At 42.2% G+C, this 17261-nt stretch overlaps 1 protein-coding gene across 1 annotated transcript in view; it reads left to right on the top strand.

Annotated features, from left to right (window-relative positions):
• LOC106584708 (AT-rich interactive domain-containing protein 3B) overlaps positions 1-17261 on the top strand; it is a 34387-nt gene continuing 17126 nt past the window's right edge. The window contains exons 1-2 of the mRNA XM_014170223.2: positions 1-318; positions 1959-2609. Of these exons, the coding sequence (XP_014025698.1) occupies positions 295-318; positions 1959-2609 (675 nt within the window). The 5' untranslated portion in view covers positions 1-294. The remainder of the gene's footprint in view (positions 319-1958; positions 2610-17261) is intronic.

Below are 17261 nucleotides of genomic sequence, written 5' to 3'. Positions count from 1 at the left end.
AAGAGGCACCCCTTTTGAAGTAGGGCGGGCCTTCTCTTGTTACTGTGGGGGGTGTAGTAGACTACTAACCTATACAGGCAGAGACAATCAAGACCAGGCTGCGGTCAGGGAGGTGAGGCCTGGCATTTACCCTACACTGGCCTCCTCGAGAATCTTCCCATCGCAACACTTACAGGCATTATATGGATTTCAACCGAAAGTTTATCATAATAAACTATATTGCCATATAAATTGATTTACGTAGGAGAGAGAACGAGTGGAAAAGAAGGTTTAAATTGGGAAGCTGAGGGGAGGATGGAAAACTCGAAATCGCAAATGGTGAGTTTCAATCGAGTCAGTTCGCTGCTGACGGACGGTTTCCCTGGCACCGTGCCCCATTTAGTCACATACTGGAACAGTCGTGAAAGTCATATGTAGTTTTACACTTTTGAAACTAATATTTTATAAACCATGATGGGACGACATTTTGTTACCTGGTCGGCGAATTGTTTACCTTATTCCTATACGTGTTTAAACATTGAGACACTACTTTGGAAAAGTAAAACTAGTACACGTCATGTTTGCTTTACCATCACCACGGAGCAGAAGAGATCACCTTTTACAAAGTTGGAGATTGATACATTGTTGTCGATGGAATCTCGTGAAATAAACATTCGACAAAATGTTTTCTAGTCACCTTATAACACTTTGTAGATCAATCATACTAAATTCATCTGTTGGTATTGTTTTAATGTAATTTAAACCACGCGCGAGATGTATTTTTCTCAACAAGTTTGTTTGAGTCATCCACGTGCCAGTGTATCCTATTTATTAAAAAATAATAATTGGGGACTGTACTAACGGTAATTTTGATAGGGGCCTATTTTATCAAACGAATTTGGTTTAATAAATAATATTTAATTCATCATATTTTCCCTTTTGATGTCTTATTGGGCATAATATCGTGTGGTACGTAACTGCCCCTGTTTATCAAAGAAAACATGCCTCTCCTTGCACGCTTTTTAAATAACTTTGAACATGCTGAAAAGAAAAGCCAATTATAGAAACTGTGTTGGCTCTTACACTGCCGCCATTTTCTTTCAGGTTAACTTATAGACCTATATGTTAACAGCTGGCCATACATTGTGTAGGTAAAATTCTGAAGTGGAGTGGTTGAGGCTCTACCCAGAACCCTAGCCAGCAGATCCGACCTGCTTGCTTACTGGCTGCACTAGGGCCAGACAGCATTCCTGTGTATATTAAGACACTGCGTAACCATTGTGAGATATGGCTTGGAAAATGTACCTCAATCCAGGGATGAGATATGCATTGGACTCCGAATTGGCCCATTATTCCAACTGTTAAACTGAGAAGATTGAACAACTGCTATACTTAAGCTAGCAGTTTAATCTTTACTGTGTAACAGTTAGGATAATGGGACAATTTGGAGTACAATGCATTTCTCATCCTTGGATTGAGGAACATCTTCAGAGACATATCTCGTCCCTGCCCCCCTGAGTGCACATTTTGGTGTTTGCTCTAGCACCACACAGCTGATTCAAATAACCAACTCATCATCAAGCTTTGATTATTTGAATTGTCTGTGTAGTGCTTGGGCAAACACCAAAATGTGCACTCAGGGGGGCAGGGACGAGTTTGGGAAACCCTGTCTTAATATACACAGGAATGCTGTCTGACCCTGGTGCAGCTGTAACCAAGCAGGTTGGATCTGCTGGCCATCCAGAACCCCGCATATAGAAAAATCTTACACCCCTGTAACACCCAGCCATAAACTACATAACTATACAAATAAGATATTCTATCTTTGGGGGGAAAAAATGTTAATTTTATATATATATAAAATTGAACCTTTATTTAACTAGGCAAGTCATTTTTACTTCCTTACATCTGTGGGGAAAAATAAGATCTGTTTACAATATATTTACTCTGTACATTTCGTTCCTTTCCTCTCCCTACAGCCCAACCTATCGCAGGAGGCTGGGGGTGGTCTGGGTCTAGGTAGCCCTGTTGGTGTCAGACTAGAGGCTGTGATGGAGCAGCTCCAGAGACAACAGGAGGCCAAGCTGGAGATGGACCGGCAGGAGAAACACCTCCGCCAGGCCCAGATGATGTTCATTAAACATGTGACTGCGACCCGGAACACTGGAGCCCCCCTGGACTCTACCTTCCTGGGCAAACGGATGGAAGGAACCGGGACAGGAAGGACCCCTCAGATGGGTCAGCAACAGACCGAGGCTGGTGGTAGTAACACCAACACTCAAAGTGGTGTGGATAGGGAGAACGGAGAAGAGGGACTGGGAGGTGAAGGGTCAGAGGAAGATGATGAGGAAGAAGAAAGGATGGCATATGAAGAAGAGAACAGTGAGGATGATGATGATGATGGTGGCCACATGACGAAGATGTCTCCACTCCAACAGGATAGTTCCTTATCTTCTTTTCCTCTGTATTCGACCTCTCCATCAGCGTCTGCTAAACACAGCGCCGCTTCCCTTCCTATGAATCTAAAGCAAGAGTCTGTGGAGAAAGACCAGTCTACAACAGAACAACACTCCTTCACATCATCCAATGGATTTGGAGATTGGGGCTTTGATGATGGATCATTCAAACAAGTAAGTTGTATTTCACCCTTCAACACCCTTACACTCTATAAATGTTTTGTGGTAAGATTTTACATTCCAAAAGCCAGGAGTGTGATCTACTTTCACTTCAAGATCATTGGAATGGGTCTCTACAGGGAATGGGTAGCCTACACTGTAGGAAGACACTGGTGGTGTGCATGCTTTACCGTGAAATTAGCTTTAGGTATCCCATGTGCAGCAAAAAGCCCAGCAGCAGATGTAATATTGAATCCACACACTTTACCATGTTACAAAAGTGTTGGAGTATTTTGTATTTTTTCCTCCATTGATCACAGCAGTTCTATGTAAAACAGGCTATTATCTACTGTTTGCTTACTGCGACGTGGTATGCAGTCACTTTTAATGACTGGCTCCATATGAAACTTGCATAATGCTTCATAATGCTTCACAGTGAGGGGGGAGGAAGGGTCATCTTTTTCTTTTTTTTTTCTCTGTTGTTTTGTTTCCATCCATCCTTTCTCTCTGTTGACCCACTCACACTGAGAGTCAAGGACCGAACACTGGCACACTGCCATCCATCTCTGCTCCTGCTGCTAAAATAATATAGTAACATACAATGTCCCACTTTAGCAAAACTGTGTTTTTATCCAAAATGACTTGGTAGATTAGAGTGATTGCATAGAGCCTACATTTTTATATTCTCTTGACGGGCTGTTAACATAAATGGAATAGCTGGCCAGCACACTGAGATTAATGCATTTTGTAGTAGGGGTGTGATCCTTATTGGACATGAACTCATGACTTTGGCATTGCTTGTAGCACCACCTAAATCCTCTTAACAATTGAGTATACACAGACAGCCTGCACTGCTTCTGCTTCCTGTTTCTTCTCATGTAGAGGTCAGGCAGAGAGCACAGAGAACTGTGTTCTCCCAGCAGCTAGCCCAACAGGAAGGGGAGAGGAGGTTATTCTCCCACTTTCTTCTTTGTCATCGTGTCTTCCTGGCCACTAGCCCAACAGGAGGGGAGTTTATTCAGCCAGACGCTCCAGGGGTTTTCCCACCTTCTCCTTTCGGCTCGTGTGACTTCTTGTTTACGTCCCAAATGGCACCCTATTCCCTATATAGTGCACCACTTTCTACATGGACTTTGGTCAAAAGTAGTGCACTATATAGGGAATAGGGTGCCATTTGGGAGGGTGCCCGCCACACTCTTCACACAGAAAGAAGGGTTCTTGGCAGAGCTAAGTAGCCTTGGCCTCTGTCCAAGACACTGTTGAATGAATGGGAACTACTGGAAGCAGCTGGTTCAGAATGAGATGTGATAGGCCATAAAGTGGGAGAATAGTATTTGTGAATGAATATGACACCAAATTGTTTGGGGGGGGCAGGACAGGCAATCAAATCAACTTACATTTGTCAAAATGCGCTGAACACAACATGTGTAGATCTTAGTGAAATGCTTACTTACAAGCCCCGAATCAACAATGTATTTATGAAAAATACCTACACAAATAAGAAATGAAAGTAACAAATAATTAAAGAGCAGCTGTAAAATAACAATAGTGAGGCTATATGCAAGGGGTACTGGTATTTGATATTTTATTAGGATCCCCATTAGCTGTTGCAGAAGCTACTCTTCCTGGGGTCCACACAAAACATTACACATAATACAGAACATAATTAGACAATAACAGCTCAAGGACAGAACTACATACATACATCTTGGCCATGTTCTGTTATAATCTCCACCCGGCACAGCCAGAAGAGGACTGGCCACCCCTCATAGGAAGAAACCTAGAGAGAGAGGAACCAGGTATGTTTCAGCCTTTCTAGGGAGTTTTTCCTAGCCACCGTGCTTCTACACCTGCATTGCTTGCTGTTTGGGGTTTTAGGCTGCGTTTCTGTACAGCATTTTGTGACATCAGCTGATGTAAGAAGGGCTTTATAAATACAGTTGATTGATTGATTTTTAAAAAGGCACACATAGCCTACATGTCAATGCATACACACAAACTATCTAGGTCAAATAGGGGAGAGGCGTTGTGCCGCGAGGTGTTGCTTTATCTGTTGTTTTGAAACCAGGTTTGCTGTTTATTTGAGCAATATGAGATGGAAGTCCATGCAATAAGGGCTCTGTATAATACTGTACGTTTTCTTGAATTTGATGGATTTGGGGGCTGTGAAAAAAAAAAACCTGGTGGCATGTCTGGTGGGATAAGTGTGTGTGTCAGAGCTGTGTGTAAGTTGACTATGCAAACAATTTGGGATTTTCAACACATTGTTTCTTATAAAAAGAAGTGATGCAGTCAGTCTCTCCTCAACTCATAGCCAAGAGAGACTGGCATGCATAGTATTAATATTAGCCCTCTGATTATAATTAAGAGCAAAAGGTGCTGCTCTATTCTGGGCCAGCAGCAGCTTAACTATGTGTTTCCTTGCAGCACTGGACCACACGACTGGACAATAAATAAGATTAGACAAAACTAGAGCCTGCAGAACTAGTTTTTTTTGAGTGTGGTGTCAAAAAAGCTTTGCATCGCTTTATTACGGGGAGTAGAGGGCCTAGAGAGCTGCACTGTGGTACACCACACTTTACATGTTTAACATTAGAGAAGCTTCCGTTAAAGAAAATCCTTTGAGTTCTATTGGATAGATTGCCATATCGTAGATTCGGAGCTGAGGTTGAAAAGCCATAACAAACGTTTTTTTAACAACCGGTTATGGTCAATAATATCAAAGGCTGCACTGAAATCTAACAGTACAGCTCCCACAATCTTCTTATTATCAATGTCTTTCAACCAATCATCAGTCATTTGTGTCAGTGCAGTACATGCTGAGTGCCCTTCTCTATAAGCATGCTGAAAGTCTGTTGTTAATTTGTTTACAGAGAAATAGCATTGTATTTGGTCAAACACAATTTTTTTCCAACAGTTTGCTGTTTGGTCTGCTGTTAGAACCAGTAAAGGCCGCTTTACCACTCTTGGGTAGCGGAATGACTTTGGCTTCCCTCCAGGCCTGAGGACAAAGACTTTCCTCTAGGCTCAGATTAAAGATATGACAGATAGGCGTGGCTATAGAGTCAGCCACCATCTTCAGTAGCTTTCCATCTAAGTTGTCAATGCCAGGAGGTTTGTCATTATTGATCAATAACAATAAATGTTCTACCTCTCCCACACTAACTTGACAAAATTCAAACTTGCACTGCTTTTCTTTCATTGGCTTTTTATACATGAATATAATTGCTCACTGTTTGTCGTGGGCATTTCCTACCTATGTTTTCCCACTTTGCCAATGAAATAATCATTCAAGTAATTGGCAACATCAAATGGTTTTGTGATGAATAAGCCATCTGATTCGATGAAAGATGGTGTTGAATTTGTCTTTCTGCCCATATTTTCATTTAAAGTACTCAAGTCTTTTTCCATCATTCTTTATATCATTGATCTTGGCTTCATAATAAAGTTTATTCCTTTTGTTGAGTTTAGTCACAATTTCTCAATTTGCTGTAAGTCAGCCTGTTAAATGTGCAGCCAGACTTATTAGTCACTCCTTTTGTCCCATCTCTTTCAACAATACAGTTTTTCAATTCCTCATCAATCCATGGAGCCTTAACAGTTCTAACAGTCAGTTTCTTAACAGGTGCATGTTTATCAATAATTGGAAGAAGCAATTTCATAAATTCATCAAGTGCAGTGTCTGGATGCTCCTCATTAATCACATCAGACCAACAAATATTTTTAACATCATCCACATAAGAGTCACAGCAGAATCTTTTGTATGATATCTTATACACTATTTTAGGCCAAGCTGTTGGAACTTTGGCTTTCATTGATATAGCCACTATATCGTGATCACTGCATCTAATGGGTACGGATATAGCTTTAGAACAAATTTCTACAGCATTAGTAAAAATGTGATCGATACATGTGGATGATCTTGTTCCTGTAGTGTTTTTAAACACCCTGGTAGGTTGATTAGAGTCAATGTATGGGGGCAGCGGTTAGTCGAGGTAACTGAGTAAGTAGTCTGGGTAGCCATTTAATTAGAGCAGCCTTTCTTAAAGTGTAGGTCGCGGACCTGTTAATGGTGGGTCGCAACGTGCCAGAGTAAATGTAGAACTATTTCATTGATTACTGGGATTGATTTGGCCACGTGCAACTGCGCTCACTGTTCAGTGCGCTCTCTGCTTAGCAGCGGTCTGCTCAGTTTGGCAGCTGTGGGAGTGGGAGATGCCCGTGTGTTTCACGGTTTACCATATTTATTTTCCTGCAGTTTTCTTGAAGATCCCTCCGCGACACATGCTGCACCGCTGTCGTTCAGCAGCAGATGATGCGCTGTCAGCTACTGACTTGCCATTCCCACACGCCATCACTCACCGCTGTCATCAAATTGACTCAAGCTAGCCACAAGTTCTGACTGGGCTCAATCATCATGAAATGCAAATACAGCAATGAGTTTCTCTCTCTTGGTTTCATACAAACTTTGAGAAATAACGAGGGGCGTCCACAATATGTTATGTGCGGGGAAGTGCTTAGTAATGAGTCAATCAAAGCAAACAAGTTAATATGACACGTCCTGACCAAACATCCGCAGCATGATGGTAAACCCAGGGAGTTCTTTCAGAACAGGGCAGAATGTTTCAGGAAACACTGCTTCGACAGTGGAGAAGTCAGCTAGCAAGGCATTGTTGTCATTTTATAACACGTGATGATAAGCAGAAATAAGGGAGTTAGTTGTGGCCAAAAGTTTAGAAAATGACAAATATTAATTTCCACAAAGTTTGCTGCTTCAGTGTCTTTAGATATTTTTGTCAGATGTTACTATGGAATAATGAAGTATAATTACAAGCATTTCATAAGTGTCAAAGGCTTTTATTGACAATTACATGAAGTTGATGCAAAGAGTCAATATTTGCAGTGTTGACCCTTCTTTTTCAGACCTCTGCAATCCGCCCTGGCATGATTTCAATAGACTTCTGGGCCACATCCTGACTGATGGCAGCCCATTCTTGCATAATCAATGCTTGGAGTTTGTCAAAATGTTGGGATTTTTGTTTGTCCACCCGCCTCTTGAGGATTGACCACAAGTTCTCAATGGGATTAAGGTCTGGGGAGTTTCCTGGCCATGGACCCAAATATCAATGTTTTGTTCCCCGAGCCACTTAGTTATAACTTTTGCCTTATGGCAAGGTGCTCCATCATGCTGGAAAGGGCATTGTTCGTCACCAAACTGTTCCTGGATGGTTGGGAGAAGTTGCTCTCGGAGGATGTGTTGGTACCATTCTTTATTCATGGCTGTATTCTTAGGCAAAATTGTGAGTGAGCCCACTCCCTTGGCTGAGAAGCAACCCCTACACATGAATGGTCTCAGGATGCTTTACTGTTGGCATGACACAGGACTGATGGTAGCGCTCACCTAGTCTTCTCCGGACAAGCTTTTTTCCGGATGCCCCAAGCAATCGGAACGGGGATTCATCAGAGAAAATGACTTTACCCCAGTCCTCAGCAGTTCAGTCCCTGTACCTTTCGCAGAATATCAGTCTGTCCCTGATGTCTTTCCTGGAGAGAAGTAGCTTCTTTGCTGCCCTTCTTGACACCAGGCCATCCTCCAAAAGTCTTCCCCTCACTGTGCGTGCAGATGCACTCACTCCTGCCTGCTGCCATTCCTGAGCAAGCACTGTACTGGTGGTGCCCCGATCCCGCTGCTGAATCAACTTTAGGAGACGGTCCTGGCGCTTGCTGGACTTTCTTGGGTGCCCTGAAGCCTTCTTCACAACAATTTAACTGCTCTCCTTGAAGTTCTTGATGATCTGATAAATGGTTGATTTAGGTGCAATCTTACTGGCAGCAATATCCTTGCCTATGAAGCCCTTTTTGTGCAAAGAAATGATGACTGCACGTGTTTCCTTGCCGGTAACCATGCTTGACAGAGGAAGAACAATGATTCCAAGCACCACCGTCCTTTTGAAGCTTCCAGTCTGTTATTCGAACTCAATCAGCATGACAGAGTGATCTCCAGCCTTGTCCTCGTCAACACTACAAGGACTGACATGATGTCAGCTGGTCCTTTTGTGGCAGTGCTGAAATGCAGTGGAAATGTTTTTGGGGGATTCAGTTCATTTGCATGGCAAAAGAGGGACTTTGCTGTTAATTGCAATTCATCTGATCACTCTTCATAACATTCTGGAGTATATGCAAATTGCCATCATACAAACTGAGGCAGCAGACTTTGTGAAAATTAATATTTGTGTCATTCTCAACTTTTGGCCATGACTGTACACTCTCTCATAGTAGTAGATGTGAGTTTCTCTTTCAAACAATCCCCTGGGCTTGTACACAGCTAATAGCTAATGTGAACCAAAGCAAGCTAGCTAGCAACTGCAACCGTAAGTATCAGTAAATACAGATGAAGATGCAAAATGATTAGCAGTTGCCATACCAGGCAGTGATGCAACCAGTCAGGATGCTCTCGATGGTGCAGCTGTAGAACCTTTTTGAGGATCTGAGGACCCATGCCAAATCTTTTCAGTCTCCTGAGGGGGAATAGGTTTTGTCGTGCCCTCTTCACAACTCTCTCGGTGTGCTTGGACAATGTTAGTTTGTTGGTGATGTGGACACCAAGGAACTTGAAGCTCTCAACCTGCTCCACCCGTCGATGAGAATGGGGGTGTGCTCCGTCCTACTTTTCCTGTAGTCCACAATCATCTCCTTTGCCTTGATCACGTTGAGGGAGAGGTTGTTGTCCTGGCACCACACGGCCAGGTCTCTGACCTCCTCCCTATATCCTATCTCGTCGTTGTTGGTGATCAGGCCTACCACTGTTGTCATCGGCAAACTTAATGACGGTGTTAGTCATGCCTGGCCATGCAGTCATGAGGGAACAGGGAGTACAGGAGGGGACTGAGCACGCACCCCTGAGGGGCCCCCGTGTTGAGGATCAGTGTAGCAGACACGCGGTTGCCTACCCTTACCACCTGGGGTTGCCCGTCAGGAAGTCCAGGATCCAGTTGCAGAGGGAGGTGTTTAGTTCCATGGTCCTTAGCTTATTGATGAGCTTTGAGGGCACTATGGTATTGAACGCTGAGCTGTAGTCAATGAACAGCATTCTCACATAGGTGTTCCTTTGTCATCCATTCTTATAAGCTTCCGGGTTAGAGTCCTACTCCTTGAAAGCAGCAGCTCTACTCTTTAGCTCAGTGCGGATGTTGCCTGTAATCCATGGCTTCTGGTTAGGGTATGTACGTACAGTCACTTTTCGGGACAACGTCATCAATGCACTTATTGATGAATCCAGTGACTGATGTGCTGTACTCCTCAATGCCATCAGAAGAATCCCGGAACATATTCCTGTCTGTGCTAGCAAAACAGTCCTGTAGCTTAGCATCTGCTTTTTTATAGACTGAGTCACTGGTACTTCCTGCTTTAGTTTTTGCTTTTACCTGGGTGTGGTGTAAGATAATTAGTGCTGTGTGTATTTCTTTAGAGGTGCCTGACATCAATCTTTTACTTGTTCTTTTTGAAGGGAGTAATCCATTCTTACATTTCTTACATTACCCCCCCCCCAAGGTCATGTATCCACTACCCCCTGTAATTTGAACCTTTCCATTTATTTTTCCTCTTTACTGCACCCTATAGAGTTGTATTCCTCTTTGGTCCTAGTGTCAGTTGTCATTAAAGATTGTGTTGGAGACGAGGGGATTTGTTTTGAGAATATTACATCTTTCTGATTTTCCTTCTGTGTTCAATCCAGTTAAGAAACCTTAAAGATACTTCCCCCTTATCTCAGGTTTAATTCAAACTTGTCCCTCAGTGAGATAAGTACATTTTTAAAGCTGTTTGTTGAGTTGGATGAGTGTAGTACTAGGATAGTGTCCTGGATCAAGAAAATGTCTGCCTCAAATGCTTTAATTCCCTTTCATCTTTTACTGCAGCCTATAGACTAGTTTCCCTCCTTAGTATCAGGGTCAGATGTCGTGAAAGATGGAGGTGGAGAGCCAGACTGGTTTGATGGCACTGTCTGTCCGTACAAAGGCTAGCAGATGCCATAAAATCCATTTACAAATGAGAGTGGAGGATGGGTTTCCATTTTTTAAAGCTTTTTGCTCAATAGATGTAAATAAGAATGTTATTAACTGACTTGCCTAATTAAATAAAGGTTAAATTCATAAACAAATAGTAACACAAACATAGACACATGCATACAGTACACACACACATGATAACATACGCACTATACACACACACACGTTCACTTGGATTTTGTGTTGTGGTAGTGGAGTATGGGCCTGAGGGCACACACTTAAGTGTGTTTGTGGATTCTGTAATTTATTGTAATGTTTTTTACTGCCTTAATTTTGCTGGACCCCAGGAAGAGTAGTTGCTGCGTTGGCAGCAGCTAATGGGGATCATTTAATAAATACAATTACAAAATGGTCGTCTGTTTCTCACTTGGTAGAGCATGGTGATTGTAATGCCATGATAGTGGGTTAGATTCCCGGGACCACCCATGCGTGGACGCAGGACTATGTCACTTTGGAGTAAAAAAAAAAGTCTGCTAAATGCTATTTATTATATATATATATCTTCCACAATCAGCACGTTACATAGTTGTTTAACATGAGTTTAAAGGGGCCTGACCTTGTGAGTGGGCCCAAGAGGAGATCTTCTATTTAGTACTGCATTTCTGTCAATAACAAAAAAAAATATGTTATTTGTCTTAACGAGGCTAGCCTGGTTAAATAAATAAATCAATTCAGTACTTACGTCATTGACCACCCCTGGTCCTTGCATAATTCAGCTGTCGCTCGGCAACGCTTTGTGCTGCAGTTTGGCACAGCTGCACATGATCAATGGAGCCCTAAACACGGCCCTGATTTGGTTTTATTCTGGCCTCATTTACGTTGATTGATGAGGACCAACTGTCTTGTGGATACAAGATGGTTTATAAACCAAGTAGAGAAGGTTAAAGGGTCTGTCTTTATATTAGTTCTGCCTAGGGGTGTAACAGTTCACCAAACCCATGGTTTTGTACATATTGCAGTTTTGGGGAAAGTTAAATGCCGTTCACAATGTTCCTTGCATTGTTGTTGTGACCGGATCGACATGTTAGGCCTCTCGAGTTTCCATTCTGATGCTGCGTTTGTAACCATGTAGGAGGTGGGAATTTAAGTCCTAAATAAAAGTTGGATGAATTCATGTGGTTTGAACTAGTTGAGAAATGCCATTTTGGCTAATGGCCAACAAGGTGTGTCAAGTACAGGTGTTATGCTGTCATCCAATTGGACGGCACACAATTGGCCCATTGTCGTCCGTCGTTCTTGGTTAGGGGAGGTTTTGGCCGGGGTAGATCGTCATTGTAATTAAGAATTTGTTATTCACTGACTTGTCTAGTTAAAGGTTAAATAAAAATAAGTGACAGCCCAATCACATTACCCCACCGTGCTACAAACACGCCTCCTTTATGAGGGTAACAAGTGTGTATCTGGTGCTGGAGGAGGCAGTGTCATGGTGCATTCGTAAACAAGTGGGAATCTACCACATACGACTGGGAAAAAAACACTTGAAAAGCTCTCAAACTGGTGATTTACTCATTCTCACACATGGTGACCTCATCTACAATGGAAATGGCCTCTAGAACAGCATTTTCGGCAGTTAAATGCAACACAACAGTATTTATAAAAAGCAATCTATTCATGTGGTTTATGAACTCAGTTATTTGTTTACAAGCATTTTTTTATTTAACGTTTTATTTAAAAATATATAAACTAGCCTATCTACTAGTCTTGTAATTTATTCTGTCCAGTTCAGAATCCGCTGCCAAGGGCTGCTTGAATTCAGAGGGGAGCCAATGTTTCTTTTCGTGTCAGTCTTGCTCCGGTGTACTGGGGTGATGTCTGCGTGACATGGGTCAACATGTTTGAGGTGTTGGCAGCTGCATAGGCTATTGTCGTTGAGCGTGGCAACACACTGTTTAATCTTTGATCCACAACTCTCTGTGCATCATTGGGAATCTTCTGGGATGCTACAATGTTTCCAAACGGGCGATTTTTAAAGGACAGTGGAAGATCCTCCAATTCTGGTTTATCCACCCCACCACTCGACATCATATAGAACTAGTTCCCGGCTGCCCCTCACAAAAGAACTGTTTTTGGAATGTGTCATTTATGGATAGAATATTACAACTTGTGCATAGTCTTTAGTTAAGGGAATAGCCTGCCATGTTTTCAGCTCAGATTTACTCGAGGCCTAGAATGCAGCATAGCCTAGTGGCCTTGTTTTTATTTTGTACATTTTTGGTAGGTATTAATTAGGGTTCACAGTGCGGACCGAACCATCGGTACGAATACATGTACCCTTTACACCCCTAGTCCTGTCCCACCCTATGGGTTATATGCCTTTTACATTAGTCCTGCCACTGTGTGTGTGTGTGTGTGTGTGTGTGTATGTGTGTGTGTGTAAAATGTCCATGCATGCATGCATGCATGCATGCATACATACAGTTGAAGTCAGAAGTTTACATAAACTTTAGCCAAATACATTTAAACTCAGTTTTTCACAATTCCTGACATTTAATCCTAGTAAAAATTCCCTGTTTTAGGTCAGTTAGGATCACCACTTTATTTTAAGAATGTGAAATGTCAGAATAATAGTGTAGAGTGATTTATTTCAGCTTTTATTTCTTTCATCACATTCCCAGTGGGTCAGAAGTTTACATACACTCAATTAGTATTTGGTAGCGTTGCTTTTAAATTGTTTAACTTGGGTCATTGTCCATTTGGAAGACCCATTTCAAGACATCAGTCAGGAAGCTTTAACCTCTATGGGCTAGCGTCCCACCTACTCAACAGACAGTGTAATCCCGTGGCGCGTTATTCAAATACCTCAAATGCAAAAACTTCAATTTTTCAAACATATGACTATTTTACACCATTTTAAAGACAAGACTCTCGTTAATCTAACCACACTGTCCGATTTCAAAAAGGCTTTACAACGAAAGCAAAACATTAGATTATGTCAGCAGAGTACCCAGACAGAAATAATCAGACACCCATTTTTCAAGCTAGCATATGTCACATAAACCCAAACCACAGCTAAATGTAGCACTAACCTTTGATGATCTTCATCAGATGACAACCCTAGGACATTATGTTATACAATACATGCATGTTTTGTTCAATCAAGTTCATATTTATATCAAAAACCAGCTTTCTACATTATTATGTGACTAGCATTCCCACCGAACACTGCCGGTGAATTTACTAAATTACTCACGATAAACGTTCACAAAAAGCATAACAATTATTTTAAGAATTATAGATACAGAACTCCTCTATGCACTCGATATGTCCAATTTTAAAATAGCTTTTCGGTGAAAGCACATTTTGCAATATTCTCAGTAGATAGCCCGGCATCACAGGGCTAGCTATTTAGACACCCAGCAGGTTTAGCACTCATCAAAGTCAGATTTACTATAAGAAAAATGTTCTTACCTTTGTTGTCTTTGTCAGATAGCACTCCCAGGACTTCTACTTCAATAACAAATGTTGGTTTGGTCCAAAATAATCCATCGTTATGTCCAAACAGCGGCGTTTTGTTCGTGCGTTCTAGACACTATCCTAAAGGCTAAATAAGGGTGACGAGCATGGCGCAATTCGTGACAAAAGAATTCTAAATATTCCATTACCGTACTTCGAAGCATGTCAACCGCTGTTTAAAATCAATTTTTATGCCATTTTTCTCATAAAAAAGCGATAATATTCCGACCGGGAATCTGCGTTTAGGTAAACAGACGAAAGAAAATAAAGCATGGGGTCGACTCGGGCACGCGCCTAAGCCCATAGTACTCTGATCGGCCACTTGCCAAAAGCGATAATGTGTTTCAGCCAGAGCCTGCCTCGATATCGTTCAGCTTTTTCCCGGGCTCTGAGAGCCTATGGGAGCCGTAGGAAGTGTCACGTTATAGCAAAGATCCTCAGTCTACAATAAAAAGAGCCAAGATGAAACACAACTTGTCAGACAGGCCACTTCCTGCATGGAGTCTTCTCAGGTTTTGGCCTGCCATATGAGTTCTGTTATACTCACAGACACCATTCAAACAGTTTTAGAAACTTTAGGGTGTTTTCTATCCAAAGCCAATAATTATATGCATATTCTAGTTACTGGGCAGGATTAGTAACCAGATTAAATCGGGTACGTTTTTTTATCCGGCCGTGTCAATACTGCCCCCTAGCCCTAACAGGTTAACTTCCTGACTGATGTCTTGAGATGTTGCTTCAATATATCCACATAATTTTCTTTCCTCATGATGCCATCTATTTTGTGAAGTGCACCAGTCCCTCCTGCAGCGAAGCACCCCCACAACATGATGCTGCCACCCCTGTGCTTCACGGTTGGGATGGTGTTCTTCGGCTTGCAAACCTCGCCGTTTTTCCATTAAACATAATGATGTTCATTATGGCCAAACAGTTCTATTTTTGTTTCATCAGACCAGAGGACATTTCTCCAAAAAGTACGATCTTTGTCCCCATGTGCAGTTGCAAACTGTAGTCTGGCTTTTTTTTGGCGGTGTTGGAGCAGTGGCTTCTTCCTTGCTGAGCGGCCTTTCAGGTTATGTCTATATAGGACTCGTTTTATTGTGGATATAGATACTTTTGTACCCGTTTCCTCCAGCATCTTCACAAGGTCCTTTGCTGTTGTTATGGGATTGATTTGCACTTTTCGCACCAAAGTACGTTCATCTCTAGGAGACAGAACGCGTCTGCTTCCTGAGCGGTATGACGGCTGCGTGGTCCCATGGTGTTTATACTTGCGTACTATTGTTTGTACAGATGCACGTGGTACCTTCAGGGGTTTGGAAATTGCTCCGAAGGATGAACCAGACTTCTTGGCTGATTTCTTTAGATTTTCCCATGATGACAAGCAAAGAGGCACTGAGTTTGAAGGTAGGACTTGAAATGCATCCACAGGTACACCTCCAATTGACTCAAATGATGCCAATTAGCCTATCAGAAGCTAAGCCATGACATTTTCTGGAATCTTCCAAGCTGTTTTAAATGCACAGTCAACTTAGTGTATGTAAACTTCTGACCCACTGGAATTGTGATACAGTGAGTTATAAGTGAAATAATCTTTCTTTAAACAATTGTTGGAAAAATTACTTGTGTCATGCACAAAGTAGATGTCCTATCCGACTTGCCAAAACTACAGTTTGTTAACAAAAAACTTGTGGATTGGTTGAAAAACGAGTTTTAATGACTCCAACCTAACTGTATGTAAACTTCCGACTTCAACTGTGTGTGTGTGTGTGTGCAGCAAAAAAAAAGACATGTCCCTTTTTCAGGACCCTGTCTTTCAAAGATAATTCGTTAAAATACAGAACTTCACAGCTCTTCATTGTAAAGGGTTTAAACACTGTTTCCCATGCTTGTTCAATGAACCATAAACAATTAATGACTGTTCCTCAGGTGCATGTTCATTAAGACACTAACAGCTTACACACAGTAGGCAATTAAGGTCACAGTTATGAAAACGTAGGACTCTAAACAGGCCTTTCTACTGACTCTGGAAAAACACCAAAAGAAAGATGCCCAGGGTCCCTGCTCATCTGCGTGAACGTGCCTTAGGCATGCTACAAGGAGGCATGAGGACTGCAGATGCGGCCAGGGCAATAAATTGCAATGTCCGTACTGTGAGACGCCTAAGACAGCGCTACAGGGAGACAGGATGAACAGCTGATTGATTTGGAGGTGGAGGGTCCATCGTGGTCTGGGGCGGTGTGTCACAGCATTGGACTGAGCTTGATGTCATTGCAGGCAATCTCAACGCTGTGCCTTACAGGGAAGACCTCCTCCCTCATGTGGTACCTTTCCTGCAGGCTTATCCTGTCATGACAATGCCACCAGCCATACAGCTCGTTCTGTGCGTGATTTCCTGCAAGACAGGAATGTCAGTGTTCTGCCATGGCCAGCGAAGAGCCCGGATCGCAATCCCATTGAGCACGTCTGGGACCTGTTGGATCGGAGGGTGAGGGCTAGGTCCATTCCACCTAGAAATGTCCGGGAACTTGCAGGTGACTTGGTGGAAGAGTGGGGTAACATCTCACAGCAAGAACTGGCAAATCTGGTGCAGTCCATGAGGAGGACATGTACTGTAGTACTTAATGCAGCTGGTGGCCACACCAGATACTGACTCTTACTTTTGATTTTGACCCCCCCCCCCTTGTTTATTTACATGAAAAGCATTTTTTTTGTCCATTAAAATAAGATAATATTGATCAGATACAGTGTTGACATTAATGTTGTAAATGACTATTGTAGCTGGAAACGGCAGATTTTTAGTGGAATATCTACATGGGCGTACAGAGGCCCATTATCAGCAACCATCACTCCTGTGTTCCAATGGCACGTTGTGTTAGCTAATCCAAGTTTATCATTTTTAAAAGGCTAATGGATCACTAGAAAACTCTTTTGCAATTATGTTAGCACAGCTGAAAACTGTTGTTCTGATTTAAAGAAGCAATAAAGCTGGCCTTCTTTAGACTAGTTGAGTATCTGGAGTATCAGCATTTGTGGGTTCGACTGCAAGCTCAAAATGGCCAGAAACAAAGACCTTTCTTCTGAAACTCGTCAGTCTTTTCTTGTTCTGAGAAATGAAGGCTATTCCATGCGAGAAATTGCCAAGAAA

The sequence above is a fragment of the Salmo salar genome, chromosome ssa23 (genome assembly GCF_905237065.1).
Source record: "Salmo salar chromosome ssa23, Ssal_v3.1, whole genome shotgun sequence".
In the NCBI taxonomy this organism is placed as follows: domain Eukaryota; kingdom Metazoa; phylum Chordata; class Actinopteri; order Salmoniformes; family Salmonidae; genus Salmo; species Salmo salar.
The sequence above is the reverse complement of the archived record's forward strand: the minus strand, read 5'-3'. Positions and strand labels throughout refer to the sequence as shown.